General features: G+C 39.5%; 1 protein-coding gene across 1 annotated transcript in view; it reads right to left on the reverse strand.

The window, feature by feature from the left end:
* Window positions 1-17,207: 17,207 nt before the first annotated feature.
* TRHR (thyrotropin releasing hormone receptor) overlaps window positions 17,208-22,697 on the reverse strand; it is a 36,501-nt gene continuing 31,011 nt past the window's right edge. Inside the window, exon 2 of the mRNA XM_024572318.3 lies at window positions 17,208-17,735. Coding sequence (XP_024428086.1) covers window positions 17,328-17,735 — 408 coding nt within the window. The 3' untranslated portion in view covers window positions 17,208-17,327. The remainder of the gene's footprint in view (window positions 17,736-22,697) is intronic.

The raw sequence follows: 22,697 nt of genomic DNA on the forward strand, positions 1-22,697 counted from the left end.
GGACAATGTGGTATTGTTCCTTAGCCTCAAACTCAGGCTGGATCTGATCTTCTAGCAGGAGAACATTTGCAGGTGGAAGCTGAGAGCCTGTTTTCATAGGAGTCATTGCCGCGTGCAGAGCATAAGCAGCAACATACAGACCCAAGGTCATTTTTAAAGATGATATCAAGGAGGGAAGAGAGGTGCAATTTACATGGAGCAAGGAAAGAAGTGCAGTTCATTTTGGCAACTCAAAAGCTTTTTACCTATTGAAGTCAAAAGAGATGGTCCTTGGGCAAAGCTATATTCTCGTGGTGAGAACTGGCAGCCACAGCAGCTAGGAGATACTACCTTCTGGTGGTTTTTCTCAGTGAGGGGGCTGAGTTGAAGCACAAGATGAGACGGGTCCTGGGTAATGTGATGCACCCCAGGTATACGAAGGATAACTGAAGTGGAGGCTGAGTCCCTGTGGTTAGGTAGATGGTTTGACTAAGCACCGATTGTGTGCTATGGTGAATGTGACTTTGTTTGTGTCTGCAGATTTTAATTCACTTGGAAACAGAGACATTTCACTCTTGCCACAGGGTACTTTGAGTTAACACCCAATTATTGGCTGAGAAAAATTGCCTTCTTTGCTCTACTTCCATTATTTCAGCATATTTGCATCTGATGTCTTTTTCTAAAGTCTGACAAGAATGACTTTTCTATTCTTCTTTGTTGCATCAAAAATACGAGATGGTAGAAAAGTGGTGTCCTTCTGGAGGTGACACCAAAAATGTGGAAGAGTTTATTTTATAGACCCGCAATTAGAGTTGTGACTTCAGAAAAGCTAGATAGATATTATTTTGATTTTAATGTATATGTAAGTTTGGTTTTATAATTTAGGGTATTTTAACTTTGAATGACACATGCGTTTATGTTGGGGGAACTACAGACTTTTTATAGTGTTGCTAAGGTTATAATGTGACTCTGTAGTCTGGGGTCCCATTAGTCTGGCCTAGGTTTCCATCTCTGCTCATGTGTCCAGAGCCCATGGGCACATTGCACCATAGTGTGAGCTTCCAAACAGGGCTCCAAAGTCAGACAGTCCAGATGCAAATGCTGGTTAACTCTCTGCAAGCTGTGTGACCTTAAGAAATGTACCCATCTCTCTGAGTCACAGTCTCCTCATTTATAAATGCAGGATAATAATAAGACTTCATGGGATGGTATTGGAAATCAAACAAAACAATCCATACAAAGCTAAGAACAGTGCCTGGCACATGATTATTCTCAATTCTTTCCACAGTGGAATTTCTTCGTTATAAAAGAGAATATAAAGTACCTATCTCATGGGAATCTTGTTAGAATTCTATGAGATAATCCATGTAAAACACTTGGCACGATGACCAGGATATGAGATATTCTATAAATGTTACTGATTCTTATGAGTATACATTCTCAAAACAGGGAATCCTCTTTTTGGTAATATGTCCATAGAAAGCAAAGAAAGCTTTTCATGAATTCTTGGTTTGGAGAAAGGAGATGATCTAATTCATGAAAACATTGTTGGTAAAAAAAAAAGTTTCTCAACGTTATCCATGGATTTCATTTGAGAGCCATCTTTAAGGCCCTCACAGCTCTCTATCCCATTTCTCTTCCCCTAAACTAAGGAACACTTTCTCCAGTGTGCACTGCCTGCTTCATCTGACCAGCTGTGGAAACCTCCCCAGAAAGTCAAGGAATCCTTCACTGCCAGGAAAGCAGAAAGCAGTGAACAGCTGACTGCTCACTTTATTTACAAATGTGCATCGTGATAACAATGATGATGATGACGACCTACCTTGTGCCAGGTACGTTAAGTACATTATCTCTACTCTTCACAGCAATCCTGCACAAAGATCTTATAACCTGCATTTTCTAAATAAGGTACAAACTCAGTAAATTGCCAAGGACATCCAGGGAATAAGAAGCAGAAGAAAAATTTAAACCCCAGTCTGACTCTAATGCTTCTTTAGATTGAATTTAGTTTGTGTTCCCTCCAAATTCACATATTGAAATCTGAACCCCCAAGATAATGGTATTATAAGATGAGACATTTGGGAGGTGATTAGGTGAAAAGGGTGGGGCCCTCATGAATGAGATAGGGCCCTTATAGAAGAGGTCTCAGAGAGACCCTTCCTTCTTTTGCCATGTGAGGGTGCAGCAGGAAGACTGCCCTCTGGATGAGGAAGCAGGCTCGCCTCAGACGCCTAACCTGTCGGTGCCTTGATTTTGGACGTGCCAGCCTCCAGAACTGAGAGAAGCAAATTTCTGTTGTTTATAAGCCAGCCGTCTATGGTAATTTTTTACAGCAGCCCAAAGGGACTAAGACAAAGGCTTAGGACCTTTGCACTCTGTGTCTCTTGTACGTCTGTAGGTGGACATCGTCTCCATTAAAGGCGGGTCTCAGTCAGGATGTGTGAGGCTATGCTGCAACCCCAACTACCTGACGTCTCATCGGCTCAACACAGCAGAGGCCACTTGTTGCTCATGTACAGTCTGCTGCAAGTCTGGGTGACTCTCTAGCCTGAGGGGTCAGTGAACCAGGCTTTTCGGCTTGTGTCACCTGTCATAACACATATTATCATTTGCCAGCACGGAGCAAGAGGATGAATTGTGCATTGCCTCTTAAGTACTTCAACCTAGAAGTTTAGTCACAACTAGTCACATGACACCTCCCAGGTGCAGAGGAGCTGGGATATGTAGTCTTTCTGTGTCCATGATGGAGAAGAGAACCAGAAATGGGGATGCCTTACACAGTGCTCAAATAACTTGATGAAACATGGCGGCTCCAATTCCCTTGAACTCTTACAGATTTGTCACCACAAATGTGTCGATTATTAAAGTCATCATGCCAAGTACTTTGCACCCATTTCTCATCCATTTTTACCTAAATCTTTGGTTTGATTGTTCTATAGATGGTCAGGGAAATTATACAGTTACCCCGAGATCACACAGAAAATTGCTATAGAGCTGAGAGTTCAACCTAGATCTGCCTTACTCTAGAGTCTCAAAAGCTTTTGAGACAGTTCCCATTTTGTGATTTGATATTCAACCAGACAGGACTCATCAAGTTCTGTAACAACTGATAAACACTGATAGCATCTTCCCTTTGAATTGATTCCTTTATCCCATTGATTAGAGTTCTGAAAGAGGGAAGTGTCTAATGCCTGACACATTCTGTTTTTGCAGAAGCATATTAGAGATATGAGTTATTTTCCATCACCATAAAGACCAAAACATTTTTCCCTTAAAAGCTCTATATAAGTCTCAGCATATAAAATGTACTAAAAATAATCCTTTTACCTGTTCTATTACAAACCGCATGTTTCACTACTTGTGATCCCAACTATTGAAATCTATCCTGCTACTTGGAATGGATTTTGGTATAAGAACACACACACACAAGATCTTAGTAGAACCATAGAGATGGAGATCACATGGAGGGTTGTCAACAGGGGAGTGGGAGGGGGAGAGGGGGGGAAAGGTACAGAGAATAAGTAGCATAGACGATAGGTGGAAGATAGACAGGGGGAGGGTGAGAATAGTGTAGGAAATGTAGAAGCCAAAGAACTTATAAGTATGACCCATGGACATGAACTATAGGGGGGGAATGTGGGAGGGAGGGGGTGGGCAGGATGGAGTGGAGTGGGGGGTGGGAAATGGGACAACTGTAACAGCATAATCAATAAATATATTTTTTAAAAAGATCTTAGTAATTTTAATTGATTTCCAGAGCATTCTTTCATTCTTAGTTTGGTGGTTAATCAGACTTTTAAAACCAATAATGAAAAGGTTTTTTTTTTCTTTTTCCAATAAAAAGCTTTTTATTTAAAATATTTAAAACATTGATGATCAAAATTTTCAGCACGTACCTGCTTTGCTCTGGCAGGCAGCTGGGGCAAGGCATATTTCTCCTCAACCCATTCTGAAAAGACAGACTGAAATTTTCCTTATCTGAATAGTAATCACATGTTTAAGCAGCTGAGAAAATATCAGCCTAATATTGGTCAGGTCTGTCTCGTCTGTGAGCCTCTGCAGTCTCCTTTCCGGGGCTGGGGTCACTTGACCTCAATTTGCAGGCTCAGTCCCATTTCAGGCTCTCAGATAAGTTGTGACCTCAACTGGCTTTATGTACCTATCTTATTATTGCTATTCGCAGCATCTTGTCACCCATAATTTAGTGTGGCTCTGATTATTTACATGGATGTCTGCCTGCTTAGATCTCTGGATATCACTAAATTCTTTCAGGTGCTGTGTTTGCCTTTTGAATCGGTAAACAACTTTACATTGGACTTCCCGTTATATGTACTGCATCTTGTATTATACAAGTTATATTGTAGGCACATTGTAGGTGGTCACTTACCCACTTGTTGCTTAAACTGAATTATGTGGATGCCATTTCCTGAGATGGACTGGACTCCTTTTCTGTTTCTATAGACAGAGGAGCCCTCACCCCAACTTCTTTCTCAGGGATTGTTTCATATATATAGACAGCGGTTTGGAGGCCGGGTCCCAATCACTCTCCTCTTCTGAATGCCACTCTATTTGACTGTATCATGCCAGTCACAAGACATGGCAATATTAATTTTATGAAAATCCCAAACGTATGTAACTAACATAAGAAATTAAAGGACAGCAATTCACATTCATTATGTCCATTGCTACTTCTTATCAGCAACCAGAAGGAAGCATAAAGTATAGCAGAGATGAATAACACATGATATGGGTAAACTTAGCACATTTGAAAGAAGCTGTAGTTCACCATTTGGCTACAGAAATCAGTATTTCCGCACCCTTCATACCTTGGCAATAAGAATGTGTTCAGTGGTCCAAGCAAAGGCAATGATTCTTGCAGCTCTCTCAAATTCTCCGGTGGTCAATTACATTCTTCCCAGAGAATATGACTGGTTATAAATGAAATAACTGTTTATATTAAATATTGAATATGAAACTCTGAAACAACTTTTATCCCCCATAAATCCAACACAGAATGTGTCCTATTTGGGGGAGTTATTTGCATTGATTCTGGGGTTTTTTCCCCCTTTTCTTCCCTTCCTCTGACCATTGGGGTGATGTCTCCAGATATTTCTGTATACCTCTGTCCAATTACAGCTAACAGGACTGAGAAACTAAACAAACAGATATTCTAATTGTTGCCATTGTCACCTATTTTTCTTTTTTTTTTTTTCAGTTCATAAGTTAAGGCTTCTAAGAACTTAGAAGTTGCCACAACCATGTGACCTGCCATAATAGCCGAAGACGTGAAAACATGTGCCACTCAAGGCCTGGGTGTGGGGTACAAGTTAAAACGCTATTTTAATCATCAACGTGGAGTTTCGCTGAAGGTAACTGGCAAAGGCAGAGTCACTAGAACTCCGCGGAGTCACCGAGGGTCCACTTTACAACAGCTGAAGATGGCCAAAGTCATGTAGGGGACAGTTGATGAATAGTTATGTGGATGAAATGAAGAAAGAAAATAAGTGATCACTCTGAGCTCCCTATTATTTTATACTTCTGTAAATTGTGTAACTTGGGAGTGTGTGTGCATGTGTGTGTGTGTATTTGGGGTTAAGTTGTGGCTTTGGGGGGTATACTGCTGTATAACAAAATATGAAGTTAAGTGACTCAAGTGACAACTATTCAGATAGCTCTACTACACTTGACTTACGGTTTGACAGCTGTGAAAATTATTAGCGACTTTGGTGAGCAGGTTTGCCTAATGTTTCCATTTGGCTATTTTTTTTAAAGAAATTATCTCAATGTCAAAATAATTTGGGGGCTTATAGGGGAAACATTTTTGAACAATCTATTTTCCTCCTAGAGTTCTATGACAAACATTTGTTATTCTTTTAGTAAACATATTATTATGTAAAATTTAGATTCATAGACAATTTTAAAGTTAGTATTATTATTCTGCTTACTATCTAGTTATTTTAAACCAAAAAATAGAGTTAACCTAAATAGTATTTGTCTTGGCCCACTCGGGCTGCTATAGCAGAATACAGTAGACTGGGTGGCTTATAAACAAGAGAAACTTTTTTCTCACAGCCTCAGAGTGTGGGAAGTCTAAGAGCTAGGCATCGACAGATTTGGTGACTGGCATGTAGAGGTAATGTTCTTGCTTCGTCCTAACATGGCAGAAGGAGTGAGTGAGTTTCTATGGTCTTTTTATAAGGACACTAATCCCATTCATAAGGGTCTGCTCTATGATCCATCACCTCCCAAAGTCCCCAACATCAAATACCACCACCCTGGGGGTAGGGTTTCAACATATGAATTTTAGGGGGACACAGATATTTAGTCCATAACAGTACTCCTCCTTTTATTTTTGACACTATTACAGATGTCTCCCATTTTCCTCCCTTCACCCCCCTCCACCCAGCTCCCTCCCCCACCCCAGGCTTCACCACATTGTTATCTAACTTCCCTCTTTGAATGAGCAGTGCCTGCTTTCAGATTGTTATTCTGCTCTTGATAGTGTATTGTAAACAAGTTAATTTTTCATACTTTTTATCACTGTCCTCTGTCCCCACATCATCTTATCGCTTATTATTTGCTGAGACATTTTTTAAATGCTTCTCTTTTTGTCTATGCCACCCTATACCTTCTTTGCTCTTCCATATCTTACTACTATTTAACCTTCAGCTCATATTCCACTGCCTCTTCAAGGTCTCCTCTGGCTGGCTTAATCTGGAGTGATTGCTGTCTTCTGAACTTTCTTGGCAATTATTGTCTGTGCTAATAATTAGGGAATTCCCATTCATTGGATGGTTTCCTTCGCCACACAAAAACCTTTTAGTTTGATATAATACCATTAGTTTATTTTATCTTTTGTTTCCTTTGCCCGAGATGTATCAGAAAAAATATTGCTACAAGTAATATATGAGATTTTACTGCCTCTGTGTATTCTTGTAGGATTTTTTATGGTTTGCTGATGATGCATCTGATAATGGGTTAATAGCCAAAGTTTATAAAGAACTTATAAAACTCAATACCAAAACCCCAGATAATCCAATTAAAAAATGGGCAAAGGACCTGAATACAGACTTCTCCATAAGAGACACACAGATGGCCAGTAGATATGTGAAAAGATATTCAGCATCACTAATCATCAGATAGATGCAAATTGAAACCACAATGAGATATCACCTCATACTTATCAGAACAGCTATCATCCATCAATAAATCAACAAACAATGAGTGCTGGTGAGGAGGTGGAGAAAAGGGAACCTTAGTACATGGTCGGTGGGAATGCAGATTGGTGCAGCCTCTGTGGAAAACAATTAAGAGTTCCCTCATTAAATTAAAAATGAAACTGCCTTACAACCCAGTGGTTCCACATCTGGGAATATACCTGAAGAAACCTGAAACACTAACTCAAAAGAATATATGCGCCCCTATGTTCATAGCAGCATTATTTACGATAGCCAAGATTGGGAAGCAGCTCAAGTGCCCATTAGGGGGTGAGTAGACAAAAATGCTGTGGTACATTTACACAGTGGAGTACTACTCAGCTGTAAAAAGAAGGAAATCGTCCTTTTTGTGACAGCATGGATGGACCTGGAACATATTATGCTGATTGAAATAGCCAGTCAGAGAAAGAAAAATACCATATGATGTCACTTACATATGGAATCTAATAAACAAAATACACTAACAAATAAAATGGGAACAGTCTTGCAGATACAGAGAACAGACTGATGGCTGTTGGAGGGATGGGGTTGGGGGGCTGGGTGAAAAAGGTGAAGGGATTAAGCAAGACAAAGAAACCTCATTGGCAGACAACAAAATGGTCATTAACAGAGGGAAAGGGGGTGGGGGAGGTAGAAGAGGGTAAAGGTGGTATAAATGGTGATGAAAAGAGACTTAATTTGGAATGGTCAACTCACGATACAATATACAGATTATTTGTTATAGACTTGTACACCTGAAACCTTTATAATTTGATTAAACAATGTCACCCCAATAAATTCAGTAAAAAATAATTAGGAAATCCACCCTAACTTATTTTTCCTTTTCTTGGCATCTTGTACTGCTAGCTAAATTTGTGCCATCACCTAAATTTTAAATGTTTGTATTTGGTCTCTTCAACCAGATTGTAAATTCCTTGAAGACAATTCTTGCCTTCTTTTTCTTATCCCAGGACTCAGGAAAGTGCTTTGTACGTAGCATTCTCAATGAATATTTGTGATTTTATGTGGTTGAAATTCCTTGTTTTAAGACTGATTAGTAATTCTTAAAAAATGTTGAGTGCATACCATGGGCCATGTATAACTAATTTTATGTGTAATTTAATTTAATCCTCAAAGTTCATGCCTGAATTAGAAGTTTCTATCTCCACTTTACAGATGCAATGATTATATGGTGAGTCACAAACTTATAAATTTCAAAAAAGAGAATGAGAACAAAGACGAATTGAAACGACAGGATTCTTTATGATTCAGCAGTGCAGGTAAACAACTTATTTGAATAATAAAAAATTGTGCTATGTTAAAGGTATAAGAACTGCTACACATACGCAATGTCAGCTCTTTGACATTTTAGGCAGCCATCTCCGATGGGACCCCAAAGCAGGGTACTCCAAAGCAAGAATTTGATGCAAATATTAAATTTTGTAGGTGACTTCAGGAAGCAGAAGTGAAAAGTTGGAGAGTGAGACAAGAAAGGAAGGGAAGTTAATGAAGGATGGTTTTGGAGATAGTTACCAATATGGAGAATGAGGCTCAGTCGCTGAAGATTCTATAAAGGGCCATTTTGAAGATGCCTCAGAAATATTTCACCCGAAGACGAGAGGCTGGAGCATTTGTCAATCATTTCTCATCCCTCGCTGTTGCAGTGTTGTCCCTAAGGGCATTGAGGTCCTTGGCTACCTATGCTCAAGCTGAGTGGCTTTGCACAGCTTTGGAGAAAGCTGTGAAGCAGAAAAGCAGAGTCATCCTGATTTGCTGGGGCGTGGACAGCGGCAACCTCTGCCACAGCTGTGCTGAATCGTGGGCACCAAAGAGGAGACGTGGCAAAAGCTCCACAGGAGACTGCTTCCACGGGCTTATTTGCATAGGACCACCTACATTATCTCACCTTTTATAACAAATCTGTCAACAGAACCGACAGGTTTGTGGAATGGACAGGGTGACCACATTCAGCGGGTTTTCATGTCAGAGGAAGCATACTGAATCATGAAGCTGAACGTATCTTAAGGTTAACAGGAGTAAGTGGTGGGTGCTCCTGGTTGAGGACGCCTAAGGTTTCAGTGTCTACATGAAATCTGCACTCTTAGTAGTTATTTTCCATGGTAGAAAATGCTTCTCTTCATTAAATTTAATTCTTTAAAAGCACATTCACTTACATTGATTAACAGATGTTTTTGGAGGGCCCATTGGATACCAGGTAGTGTGCTAGTCACAGCCTTTTACTGATCATGGTGAGAAAAATGTATCTTCACTGATTTTTATAGCATTTTTAGGCTCTCTGGGGAAGAGGGATATGCTACTTGGTAAAATCCCACTAAACCAATCAGATGGGAGAATTGAGGAAAATTTAATTGTCTGGAGGTGCTCACTGTCATAATATGAGAACACGTGTTCAGAAAGGTAGATAGTGTTAGTGATGGCAAAGGCTGTTTTACTCTCAAACAGAGATTCTAAGAATCCTCTCTTGTTCACTGAACACTACAGTGCTTCAAATGCACTTTTTAATATTACTCTTCCCATGTTCTCCAAGTGTGAAAGAATGAGGCCACTCAAGCAAAGCTTGATTCTTACTTAAGCAAGCATTTCCTTGTACATGGCAAAAAGAACTTTATCAAATGGAGTCTGTTTACCACAGCAGCCAAGCCCCCTTCTACACAGAGCTGAACTTTATAGTTTGTGTAGTTTTGATCTGCCTGTTCCAGGTAAACTGGAGATTTTGTGGAATCACCAAGGTATGATGGAGTCTGCTTCACAGTAATTCACAAGTAATCGAGGTCACTTTGCTACTGTTGGAAAGGAGACGGAGACATTTGAAACAAGTACTTCAGTGTTGCCCAAACTTTAGCCACTTATTGTACCTTGTGGCTTTGGTCTTATCGAATATCAATGTTAAGTGAACTCAGTAATATCACTGACATCATGAATTTGACGTGCTAGTCATATCTGCTTTGCTGCACATTAAGTTTATTATTAAAATGGAAAATGTCTCTCTGTATATTACTTCTAATGGTCGAAAAACACCACAGTCGTACATGTGGGCGGCCAGCGGATAGAAATAAAGTTCTTCAGGGTGAGTGGTTTAGGGTCAGGCTACACCAAAAATGAAATAATTTGGAAGAAGAAGAAAGCTACAGAGTAAGTTCTTTTAGTTTGATGCTTTATTGCTCACAGTACAGTTACTGGAATAGACACACAGCTTCCCCCAGCAGGGCACGTGATGCTGTACTCTCCTAAAGAAGGGCCTCTGCCCCACCAGGGCACAGCAGTTGGTTCCCCAGTGATGAAGTGAGTCAGCATAACTCTCGCTAAAACTGGTAGAAGGAAGCCAATGCACTCAGAAACACACTATAAGCGACATGCAAGTATCTGAAGCTAAGCACTACATGCTTTTCAGTTTTATATTTAAACTTGCAGCTTAAGTTCATAAAGGGCCACGGTTCCTGAGCTAGCTCCGATCTCTCTGTTTAGCATAACTGGATAAATGGACAGTTGTTGGATATGGACCCCTGGATAACATACACAGGTATATGTTTAAATATATAGTGACAATATAATATAGAAACAAAGATATGTATACGTGTATACATACATATACATGCACACACATTTTATATGTATTTTGCACTTGGAAAATTAAAACCATAAGAATTATAACACATAAGAAACAGTGTACTATATTTTCTACAGATACTAAATGAAATTCAAAGTATAGACTATTAACATAGCTGACCAATATGTTCTTTATATTCCAGTGTGTGGGGAGTATTTTGTCAGTAAATGTAAGTACCGGTAGGTCACTTCTTTTCTTGTGCTTTACTTGGGGCTTCACTGGCGCCGGCGATACCAAAGGGCGAGCTGCCCCCCTTACCGCTCCTTCCTGAGATGGGCTTGCCTTGGGCGCAGGCTCTGTGTGTGCAGAGCCTCGCTCTTCGGTTTATCTGTGTCTCCCCGCCCTCGCCCATTTTGTTTCTCCCACAAGGATTGTCTTTCCTTTAGCTATCTGAGTCCAGTCTGTCTTTGAAAAAAGTCCTATGATCACTACAAAGTCCTCCTCAGTGACTCCAGGTCTCACTGCCAACCCCCTTTCCTTGGAAGAACTCACTTGTTTATAATTCCAAAAACACCGAATTTGGCTTCCAATTATGAATTTTGTATTTCTTATGTGTCTGGGTTAATACGTTGTCATTAAATTGTAATCTCGTTGAGGGCAGAGACAGTGTGTTAGTCGTCTTTTTTTCTCATTATTAAATTAAATGACTTTTAAATGAGGACTTGAAGGTGCCCTTGAAACTGTCGGGCATTGTGCCTGCGGAAGGGACCGTTCTGACCATCATCTAGCACGCTTAAAGCGGTGTCTTTCACTGAGCCGAGAAAACAGTTTAAAAAATAGGAAACAAATAGAACCAGTTATCTGATTGTGCCGACAGATCTAGAGGCAAATTGGGTGTCAGCAGATTTAAAAATCTATTCCTTAGTTTGAGATTCACCGATTTATTCATTCATGTAACAGATACTTACAGATGTTACCCAAGTTCAGATAGTTTGTGAAATACAAAGATGAAATAGACTTCGCCTCAAGGATTCTTCCATGGAGTTTGGTTTTTAAGAATTGTGTGATATGTAAGAGACTTTGAGCATCTACATGGGGGACCAGGACTCAGCGGCTTCCAAGGTGTGGTCAGACTCCATGTGTCAAAATCACCTAATAAATGAGAATCTCCTGGGGCAAGGTCAAATAAAGTGCACTTTAAGATAAGCTCCCCTATAATTCTTGTGTTTACCAGAGTGGGAGTGGTACATCATTCCCGGCTAGGGAGTGAACATTTGACCTCCTTCCTGGGGCCTGCGTGCCCTTTCGGGAACATAGAGACTGTTCCTACTGGCTTCTGAATTCAGACCTTCAGATAGGTGGCAGCTCATTCTACTGCCATGCCGGGTTTTCTTTTCCCTTTCTGGAAAGTCTCCGTCTTTATCCGTATCAGTCCATAATATTCTTGAGAAGCTTCGTTCTCTTTTCTTTGCAAGTCAGAGAAAAGCCACTTGCATAAAAAATAGTCTATTTTTGTTCTATGAGGAACAAAATAGTCACTTACAGGTGTTGCTGCTTTGGGGCTCAAGTAAGTTGCAGAAGCTCTAGCCAGCTCCATCGGTTATCCTGTTCTTTTAACTTTTATAGTTTTCAAAGTGCTTCCACTTCCATCATCGCAGTGGAGAGCCCGTAGTATGGACTCAACCCAGATGCTCCTCTGTGAGGACAGCTGGCAATCATTCTGTGGATTTGCTGTTTATGGGCCGTAAAACTGTCATGTTTTCTTGCTGATTCCAGATTTGACAGTTCTGATAATGTGCTGTCCCAGCTGTACTATTTCATGCAGCCCCTGGGGTTTCCAGATGTAATTTCTAAAACATCAATCAGTCACCTCAGGTCGGATTTACCGTGAATGGGCTTGGTGTAGAAGAACGTAAACAGGCCTGACAACGTTGTATACACACATGCACGGCCCCTATTCTCCAAAGAGAGTATTTGAATATTAAAATTGGAACCAGATAGGACTAGTTTCCAACAGCATGGTCCATTTGGTGCTAACCATCTCGGTAACCAAACTGTTCCCCAATGTGCAACTCTTGTAAATGAGGTTTTCTGTGGAGTGATTTGAGATTATGCTTGTAGACCAAACATATGAACAAAAATATTACAGGGTGTTATCTGTCCTTTTTTCCCCTGTGGAATTAATGAAGTTAAGAATTAAATGAATCGATATATCTAATTATAGTTCATAAAATAGAATTACAATACTTAAATGATCTTTATATTAAAAGTCATCTTAAGGCATTTCTAAATAGATTTTTAACAATTGCCTTTTTAGAATATGATATCTCTAATTAATATTCTAGAGATTGCCAAACAGTTATCTTGAAATGATATCATATATGCATTTTGTATGGACTGTGAGCTCCGCAAGGATGGGAAGAGACCTCTGTCTTCTGCAATGATTTTTCACCCATCGAGTGTTCTGGTATCGGTTTCTCGTGGAAACTTCTGAAACTCCAAACCTCTTTTTTTTTCTGAGAGGGAAAAGCCACATTGAGTAGCTAGCCTCACTCTTCCCATGACCCCCACCAAAAACAGTGACATAAGTCAGAGATTGTATAAGCATCAGTTTTTCCATAATTTAAATGGTTTTATGAAAACATAACAGTGTTCAGAACAGCAAAATATTTTCTTATAGATAAATACAGCTGAAAGCATATTTACACGTTTACACATCCAGGTTTTGTCTTAAATGCAGTCTAATGAAGCTACCTGCTCTGAGGGAAAGGTGATGTATGGAGGGGTAAGAGTTTGGTGGGGAGGAGGGAAAGAGGAAAAGCTGGGTTTATCTGCTGCAGAGCTCTCTGTAAGACTTCATGTGCATCACTCTGAAAGCATGTTTACTCAGCCAAGTCTTGGCTTTGATGGGCATTTACAATAGACAACTGAATACCAACAGAAAATAAATCGCTAAAGGTTTTCATCCTCTGCTTCTTCCAAGGGGAACAAGGGATTCCAAACATTCGAAAAAGCTTTTCTTTGAGCTTGGGACTGACTAGTTGTTTCTGGATACTCCCTCATTCACATCTAGTTTCCTTACTCTATTCTTACTCCATTCTTTAGTGTGGAGTATAATATTTATAGAGTTCTCAGCGTCATGGATAAACTATTTAAAATCTCCTTTTCCTCCAAAAAGCTAGTATTCTCTCTCTTCTGTCGGGTTCACAGATTTCACATAGTTTAGAATGATGAACTCTTCTTCTTTAAGACCAGTCCAGTGCTGTGTGGATTCGGCTTTATTGACAGATTGTCTTGTTATTCCAACACATTCTTCTGAACATTTAACAAAGTATCCATTTAAGATGTAGTTATACTAAGCCAAGTTTTATGGCCACAGTTTTCCTTCATCTTTACTAATCGTTTAGCTCAAACCATCTTTCTGTTTCAAACATTGTATGGTGTGTTGTTCTGTGCATTTAGCCTGTTTAAGACTGAATCTAGTTTAAATTTTTCCCATTTCTTTCCAGTATTTCAGATAGTTGTATTGAATGAAGCTCCAGAAATATACTCACAATACTGATGGTGAAATCTTAGGAGGGAATTTACGCTTACTTGTTTTATTCATGATCTGTGGCCTTTACCTAATTATCTCCAGTACAAGATCTAACTAAAGACACTCAGGAACTAATGAAATTGGAATAAAACAACTCAATGAATTATATTAAGGGAAGCCCTTAATAATGTTACTTCACTCCAGCAGCAATTTTTAATCTAGTTCTTAATTTTTCATTTGATGGTATATTAAGCTTTGATTCTTTATGGAACTTCTTAGTACAGTGTGAGAAAGAATACCTTAGAAAGTCGTATCTCCTCTGTGTAAACCCAAACACCTATTGGACACTGCGCAAGGCATTTAATTTTGTTATGGCATTTGCTTTAGAGTTGAGATACTGTGAACTGCGCTCTTCTGCATTTCCCATGTGGTCTAAAACTAACAGATTATTAGCAAATAATTTTTAAAAAATTAAAATGGAAAAACTGAGCTCAGATATTAAATTTCCAAAGGTGGGAGAGGTATACTGTGTTCTGTGTATAACATGTAAGACAAACCGTAATTTTTTTCAACATATGATACTACCATCCTACAAAGTGTATATAATATATATATTATATATTTTATATATAATATATATATATTTTATTATTTAAGCCTTCAGGCTACAAGAATTTTAATCAGCATGCTGGCTTAAAAAAGAGACATATTCTCTCTCCCTAATATCTACACAATTTAGGGAAGCTGTCTTGATCCCTGATCTTTGGTCTTATCACAAGAGACATTATAGCTGCAGAGATATTGTGATGAAGATAATGTTGGCTAAGGACCTAGCAGCATGCCTGAGACATCATTAGAAGTTCGATGATATAGGTTCCTTACCCTAACGAAAAACATCTAATATATTCCAATCCCCTTTGTTAAGCAATTTATTTATATGTGTGTCTGTGTTGACATGCGCCTGCCCATGTGCTTGTGTGGTGTGGAGTTGGTGATCTCTCTATACGGTTCCAAGATTAACATTTAATCCAGATGCAAGTCAGTTAAAGTAGATTTCTTCGTGTCATGCAGACAGATTTTAGGGTATGTACGTAAATATTTGCTTGCATTTGTTTACTGACACGGGGGCAGGATAAGGACGTCTTCCTGGAGATGAGGCCCATTTTTACAGAAGCATATTTCAAAACGAAGTTCTGCATGACAAAGTCTCCATGAAGCAGCATTTTAAGTCTAAAGTTTCCAAAACAGAATGGTGTATTCTTCATTAAGAAAAGTGGGGCAGGGTAATTACCATTAATGATGAGATTTAAGAAAAGAATGCACAAAACGGGACACAGGCTGGAGAGGAGAAATTCTAGCCTATGGAACAGTTAAAGGTACCCAGTACTTTCTGATCCAGTCATTAAAAATCAGCTATTACTGAGTCATCCCCAAGTATTTTATATATATATATATATATATGTATATATATATATATATTATATATACACACACTCGGAGATGCTGATTGGCCAAATCTCAGTAGGTGAGTTTTGAGAAAGGAATTAAAGTAAGACCAGACACTCTGGCCTGGGCCAATGCACATTCATACTTCTCTCATATAACCACTGGAATAAAATAGCAGGTCTAAGTCGTAACTCTGAAGAGATACTGATTATGAGTTGAAATCAGTTTTATCTCTACAGGAAATAAAGCCAACAACATTTTGCATTGCTCTGATTTAGACTCTATAAACAAAATATCACTACGCATTTAAAAAAAGATAAAGAACCTACAAATAACAAGCAGGCCGAAAGGACAGACAATTGCAGACAAGTTAAAATCTGTAGGTTACACACAATGCTCAGAGGGGCGTCCTCATCTGGGAGTGTAATGGTTAGACTTTGAGAATAGCAACTAAGCTTTCAGCTTTAACAAGTGGGTAAGTAAGTAATAGCAAGTAAGGTTCTGACTTTTAAGCTTGATTCGGTTAGAAGGATTTACTCACTTGACGTGGCTCAATAATTTATACACGAGAATGCTTGCTTAAACAGGATTCTCTTTCTTAAAAGTTTCAGAGAAAAGTAGAACCCTATTTTAAATGCTTGGTCTTGCCTTGACTATACTTTTCAATATTAATTGTGTGTTAGTTTTTATCTTCACAGTTATTTAATCTGAATAATTCTCACATCTCATCCATCATTTAGGAGGCTTGAACAGTTGGTAAAGGCTGGATATGTCTAAAAATTAAATCTACATTTCCTCATAACTTGGAATTTTGGCTATTTTGTCATCTTTTTTACATTAAAGTTGAAATGATGACTCTCTATTTTGTAAGATATAAAAATCATCTCAAAATTTTATAAGCATTATGATATTCGCTTTTGTATTTGTTTTAGTATAGTACACATTTGTTTGAAATCTCATTTTTCCTCGATAAGTAAAATATTTTTTTGTATTTTTCCCTGTAGTCTCAGATATTCATGATATAACATTGCACTTTGTTGAAATGCTAAATGCAAACATTTAAACATTTGCATTTTGCAAAATTACCAAAGACGGGGGAGGGGGGCAAAAGTAAGTTTACAGTTGTGAATACGGGAAACAGAGTTTACTCTTGTATTATTGTTTATTAATTATTATATTATTTTCCATACAAACAATTATAAACCTAGTTTTACCTCACCTTATATGTAAATAATTTGGGGAAGCAGTTGAGAAATCATATTTAATAGAGCTATTATAAATAATGTAAATTGATCTCTAGATTTTATCTAAACTTCATAGCCTCCAAAAATAAAATGGATTTCTCAATTAGAAAGGGCTACACTCTCGATTGTCACCCTTTGGCTATTTCACAGACCTGCCTCACATCTTATGAGATTAGTTTTGTGATTCTAGAAGGGAAACATGAATCATTCTGTGGGTTAAACTGTCTCGGGCCAGGATTTGTGAGAACACTGGAAAAGATTTTATCTGCTGTCTTCACATACGAGTATTGGCCTTTTCCTTGCTTGGGTTGATAACTACACCAATTTCCTTTGTGGTCCATTTTCTTCTAACTCATGAATCAGCTTTGACTAAAAGTTATTTCAGAAGCCAAGCAGGTGTCATCAAAAGACACTTTTGTGGCAGACAAATAAGTGTCCGTGACCATGATGTCGTCGTGCTCCGTGCTTAAGTGATCCGACTCCTTAATGACGCTGTAGTTTAGGGCCACGCTGTAGTTAGCGGGCTTCTCCGTTGGCTTCTGTTTACAGTTGCAGAGTTTTCTGAAGGCTGCTCGGAATTTCTGGGACATGAGGTTGTAAATCACTGGGTTGATGGCACTGTTGAGATAAATGCAAATTCTGCAAAAGAGTAAGAACCAATTTTCTTGGAAAGGACTGGAGAGAAATGAATTAACAACCACAAGAGTCCGGTAGGGCATCCATAAAAGGGCAAACAGAATTACAACCACTGCCAGCATCTTGGTGACCTGTGGAGAGAGAAATAAAGAGAAAAAAGCAGTGCAAACACAAATGAAAACAAAGCAAAGCAAGAGAAGGGAAACAACACAACCTGCCCCCACCAAACCTTTAGTTCCCAAGATGCTGAGACAAGGACTTAAGTGTAAGCAGTTTATTTGGGAGACGGCCCCAGGAGGCCAGATCAAGGGTATGGAGGAAAGCATTGCAGAGGAAGAAAAGCCAAAACAGGGTGTGTGTTACTGAGATAGTCCCCATTATGGGAAACTGCAGATCAAATAGTGCCCCTCAGCGTTATCTGTCCAGAGGAAGAAAGGCGGGGGCATTTACTCACTGGTTGCCCCCCCAACTTTGCTTGAGGGGTAGTGTTGGGGCTTTAATGGTCCCGCATTTCCAGGATTCTCCTGCCTGGGGCTTTGCAAAGTACCTTGAGTCAGATAAACAGTCAGAGGACAGTGGACACCTGAAGTGGGACATTCTCTCCAAGCAGGGACCATCCACTGTAGCTGTGACTGCAATCAGTCCCACTAAGAGGATGCGACACAGGATGCCAAAGTGCGTGTCTGAGACAAACGCTAGGAGACTGAGGGTCTAACCTCCACTCCACTTACCTTATATGTGATCCCGGGAAAGGACCTTAACCTTTCTTATGGCTTCTCTGTAAGACAGAACCAATATTGCTCCCCTATGTCAAATGAGGTAACACACTAGCTTGAAAAGGATAAAGTGTCTTAAGTAAAAAAAGCCAATGGTAATTGAATGTCTACATGCCAGACACTATATAAGTGTTTTACATATGTGATCCCATTTAAAAAGCTTAAAACCCTCCAAAATAGGTATTACATCCTCTATTGTTCAAACTAGAAAATGGAGGTACAGAGGCTGGCAAGTACTGTGCAGGAGTTGGAGGGTCTTAGAGCCGGGACTGGAATCCATGTTACCAGGAACCCAAAGCCTTTGCCCCTCCCACTGCACAGCTTTCCTTCGGGGCAATGGGAGATGGAGGCCAGAGAAGACAAATCTGGAATTGAATGTGGTCTTAAGTACAGGCAATGCACAGGAGCTAGGACAACAGGCAGGGTGAGGTTTAATATCCAAGATTGCCCAAAGACAAGATTATTGATGGGCGTAATTCAGCAGATTCTTCTCTCACTCACTGCCATGCTCAGTGAAAGGCTGGGAATTGGCCTGAATTCAGAGTTAAATCATCTGGCTTTGATTTCATAAGTGGTTTTAAGACCTTAATAAAGTCATTCATCCATACTTCCATTCCTACGCCTAGAAATATGTCTGATCATATTGTTTCATTTACTTCACAGAGATAGAGAGAAAATGAAATAATGAACGTGAGAAGGACTTTGAAACTTTAAAGTGTTATGGAAATTATTACCCTTTGACTAATGACAATGTAAAGAGACCATAGTGTTTCAAGTAGAGGAAAGGTGCATTAAAATTGTAGCAGTGATTATCTTTGGGTGGGAGAGACAATAACTGATGATTTTCTTCAAGAGCAACACTTTACACATTTAAAAATAAGGTTTCAGACATATTTAGTCTCCCACAGAGTTTGAGAAAATTCAGCTTCCTCAACCCATAGTTTCTAGATGTTCTGAACTTGAAAAATTCCCAACAACATAGAAGAAACTGATTCCTCTTCCCTCCTCCCTCTTAACCTCTCAGCTGTTTCACTGAAGCCCCCCGCAAGCAGCCTATATTTTCTTCTGACATTGGGGAAGATCCTGTTTTTAGAGAGGGTTTTTAAAAGTTCTTTAATGTAGAAATAAAGATTCCACATCTAGACACCTATTCTGTCACTGATATGTACTATAAACTCAGCTCCCACCCTTGTACTTAATCCTGGTGGTAGAATCCATCCACGTTAGCCTCCTGTGTGAGAATACCTCCCTTTCCCCCTAGCACTTCTAGTCTGCTAGTTGTGGGGCTCTATCTTACCCTTAACCTTATCTCTTCCACCCCAGCTAGGAGCTCCCATCTTGAAATACAGAGGCGATGTTAGCCTCTTCCTGCTATTTTTCCTGGGTCTGTAGTGATTGCCTCCATCCTTGGCTCTCCAAATATCAGTTGCTGTAAGACTCCTCATCTATGGGTACACCTCACCTTCAGCTCTTTCTGAACCACTACCATCTCTTTTTGAATGACTTCTACTTTCTTGCAATGGCACCTGTGAGCTATCCACCTGCTCTTGAGTGACTTTGTTTCCTCTGCTTCTGACGCTGTCTTACCACCTTCTGGAAGCTCTCCCTGAAGCCCTCCTCTTCCAACTCACTCACTGTTCGCTGAGTATCTCTTCTGACTCAGTGTGCGTAGGATAGTTACACTTCATATTTTGTCCCCTGGGGGGTTAAAAAGTTGTTCAGTGGGGAGGTCTGATTTTCACATTGGTAATACCAAGTAAGGCGTTCCAGAGAGTCCGACTTCTTTCAGAGCTAAGGAGGGTCTACTCACTCAGTCAAGAGTTTAATTGAAGCCTGATATTTCCTAAGAAGACTTAAGATTATGAGTAAATAATCAGTCCTAGGAAGTCAAAGGCTTGATTTAGTGATAATATTCTGAGGTTTGGAAGGAGCTATTGTAATTATTATCTTTCTTGTCATCATCATCATTGTCATAAAATCCCTGCCTTTGTTTCCTGCCTAGTACTCCAAGTTCCCTGACATAAGGTCACTGCTTCCCCTTTGCCAACATCCTCCCACTCCTTGCCAAGGACTCAGCAGCCTACATTGGAATCCTGGGTTTGATTTCCAATTAGACTGCTCCCATTACATTTGAGTCCTTCACGATGGCCCATCACAAAGATATGTAAACACTATCATATTTAATGCTTATAATAATTCAATGCATAAGCTACTATTAGCTCCACTTTGCTTATGAAGAAACGGGTTTTGGGAGTGTATGTGATTTGTCCAAAGACATGGGTAGTGACAGAGGAGTAATTCAACCTAAGTCTACTTCAGCCAAAGCCCATCCTCTTTCCTTTACATTTTGCCCTCTCTGTGAAAGTCTTTTGCATTTCAATGAGGAGACTTTCACTGTGTTATCCCCACCATAGTTGTGGGCATGCAAACATTTCACTTCTTCAAAGTATAAATCCAACAAACTTACTGCTGCTAAATTTCCAAACTTAAAGTTTGAATGTCATCTATCTTTATGTTTTTCTCTACCATTGTCAGGTGAAACATTGAATCCACATTTAATATCTACCTGTCTGTTTTCACATAATGTCAGTGAGGGAGCAACTTTCATTGTCTCTAAGGAAAACAGCCTGTTTTCTTGTTTTCCTTTGAGGTTAGAATCTCTGCCATGAGCTTCCACGGCCCCCTGTGCATGCTTTGACTTCACTCCCCAAACTTTTCATCGCGACGAGCTGTATTTCTTCATCTCTCCAATAGACAGTGCACTTATTTAGGGCAGAAGAAGGTTATTTATTTCTCTCTCGTCAGGGATTTAGTACGGTAAGTGACATAGTATAGTCTTCAATGCATGTTGAATAAACTCAGGCATTGAAAGAATTATTTTAAAATATGTAACCATGATCTTTTTCTGGGCTTCGGTTCTCCAACATAATGTTAGAAAAGTTTTGCAAATACTGTATTTTTAATATTAAAAATCCTTTTTAAATGGAAATGGCTTAATTAGTAAAATGGGATCTTAATACATTTCAGCTTTTTATTTGAAATATATTGTAGAAAATTGAAGGAGGTGTGAAATGAAACAAATATAATGATTTTCTAAGATTGACCCAGAAGAAATTATGTCTCCAGTGGGCTGATAGAGAATACACTTAACCCCACTCGTAATTATTTTTAGTTAATTTCAAATATCTTTGATTACATTTAATCACTTTCTAAGATGTTCACAAGTATATTTAGCGTAGCCATAGCTTGGATTTTAGCACCTCTTACCCAGTATGGGATTAAGAGGTGCTAAAATGTCCTTTCCTAGAAAGGAAATGTCCTGGAGATTGTCTTTCGCACTCAATTAATTTCACAGCAGTTGCTGAACTTTTATTTCTGTTGTTATTCTTTATCCAAATTAAAGTAACAAAAATGCTAATTTGAAAATATCTTGGGCCATTATTTCTAAGCATTGCAATTTTTGTCGAGGCAATGCATGGGATACACAATTATATTAACAAAGCTGTCTTCTTTACAGCAGCGTCTGCCCCAGGACGGAAGTGTCCTTCAGAAACGGCATGACAAAATCATCAAAGGAAAATAATCTTACAGCACATTTGTGATTGGGAGGGAATTTATCCACTCATCCTGAGAGAGTCGTTTGCAGTCACACTGTACCTGTCCAAGTCCCGGCCCTCGAAGATGTGATGGTGATGCAGAGAGATGTTGCAAGTGGTTTCATGTACCTTACACTGTGGTGGCAGTTATAATACAATGTCATAAATGCTAAGACAGAGGATATTTGGGGTTCTCTGAGAGCACCTAATCTGCACTTAGGGTGGAGGAGTGGACAGTGAGGACTTTCTGGTTTTAGTGACGCCTAAGCCAAAATCTGAAGGTAAAGAGAGGCGGGAGGAGTGGCCTGCAGAGATTTGTGAGTGTGATGATCAGGAGGCATGAGGTAGCAGGGCGTATCATGGGGACCGGAAGTGTGCAGTCTGCAGGTTCCAGTTGCAGACCATGTAGGTAAGTGGAGTTTTCTTTTTCTTTAGGAAGCTTGCAGAAACCATTACACCATTACAAAAGCTGTTTTCTTCTTCTGTTTTAATTCCTCACCCAAGGTTATGTTCATTGCTTTTATAGAGAGAGAGGAGAGGTGAGGGGGAGAGAAAGAGAGAAATATCCATGCAAGAGAGAAACCTCCATCACCTGCCTCCTGCATATGCCCGACCAGGGATGAAACCCTCAACCCAGGCATGTGCACTGAGTGGGAATTGAACCTGCAATCTTTTGGTGCATGGGACGGTGCTCCAGCCAACTGTGCCATTCAGCCAGGGC

The sequence above is a fragment of the Desmodus rotundus genome, chromosome 8 (assembly GCF_022682495.2).
Source record: "Desmodus rotundus isolate HL8 chromosome 8, HLdesRot8A.1, whole genome shotgun sequence".
Classification (NCBI taxonomy): Eukaryota; Metazoa; Chordata; class Mammalia; order Chiroptera; family Phyllostomidae; genus Desmodus; species Desmodus rotundus.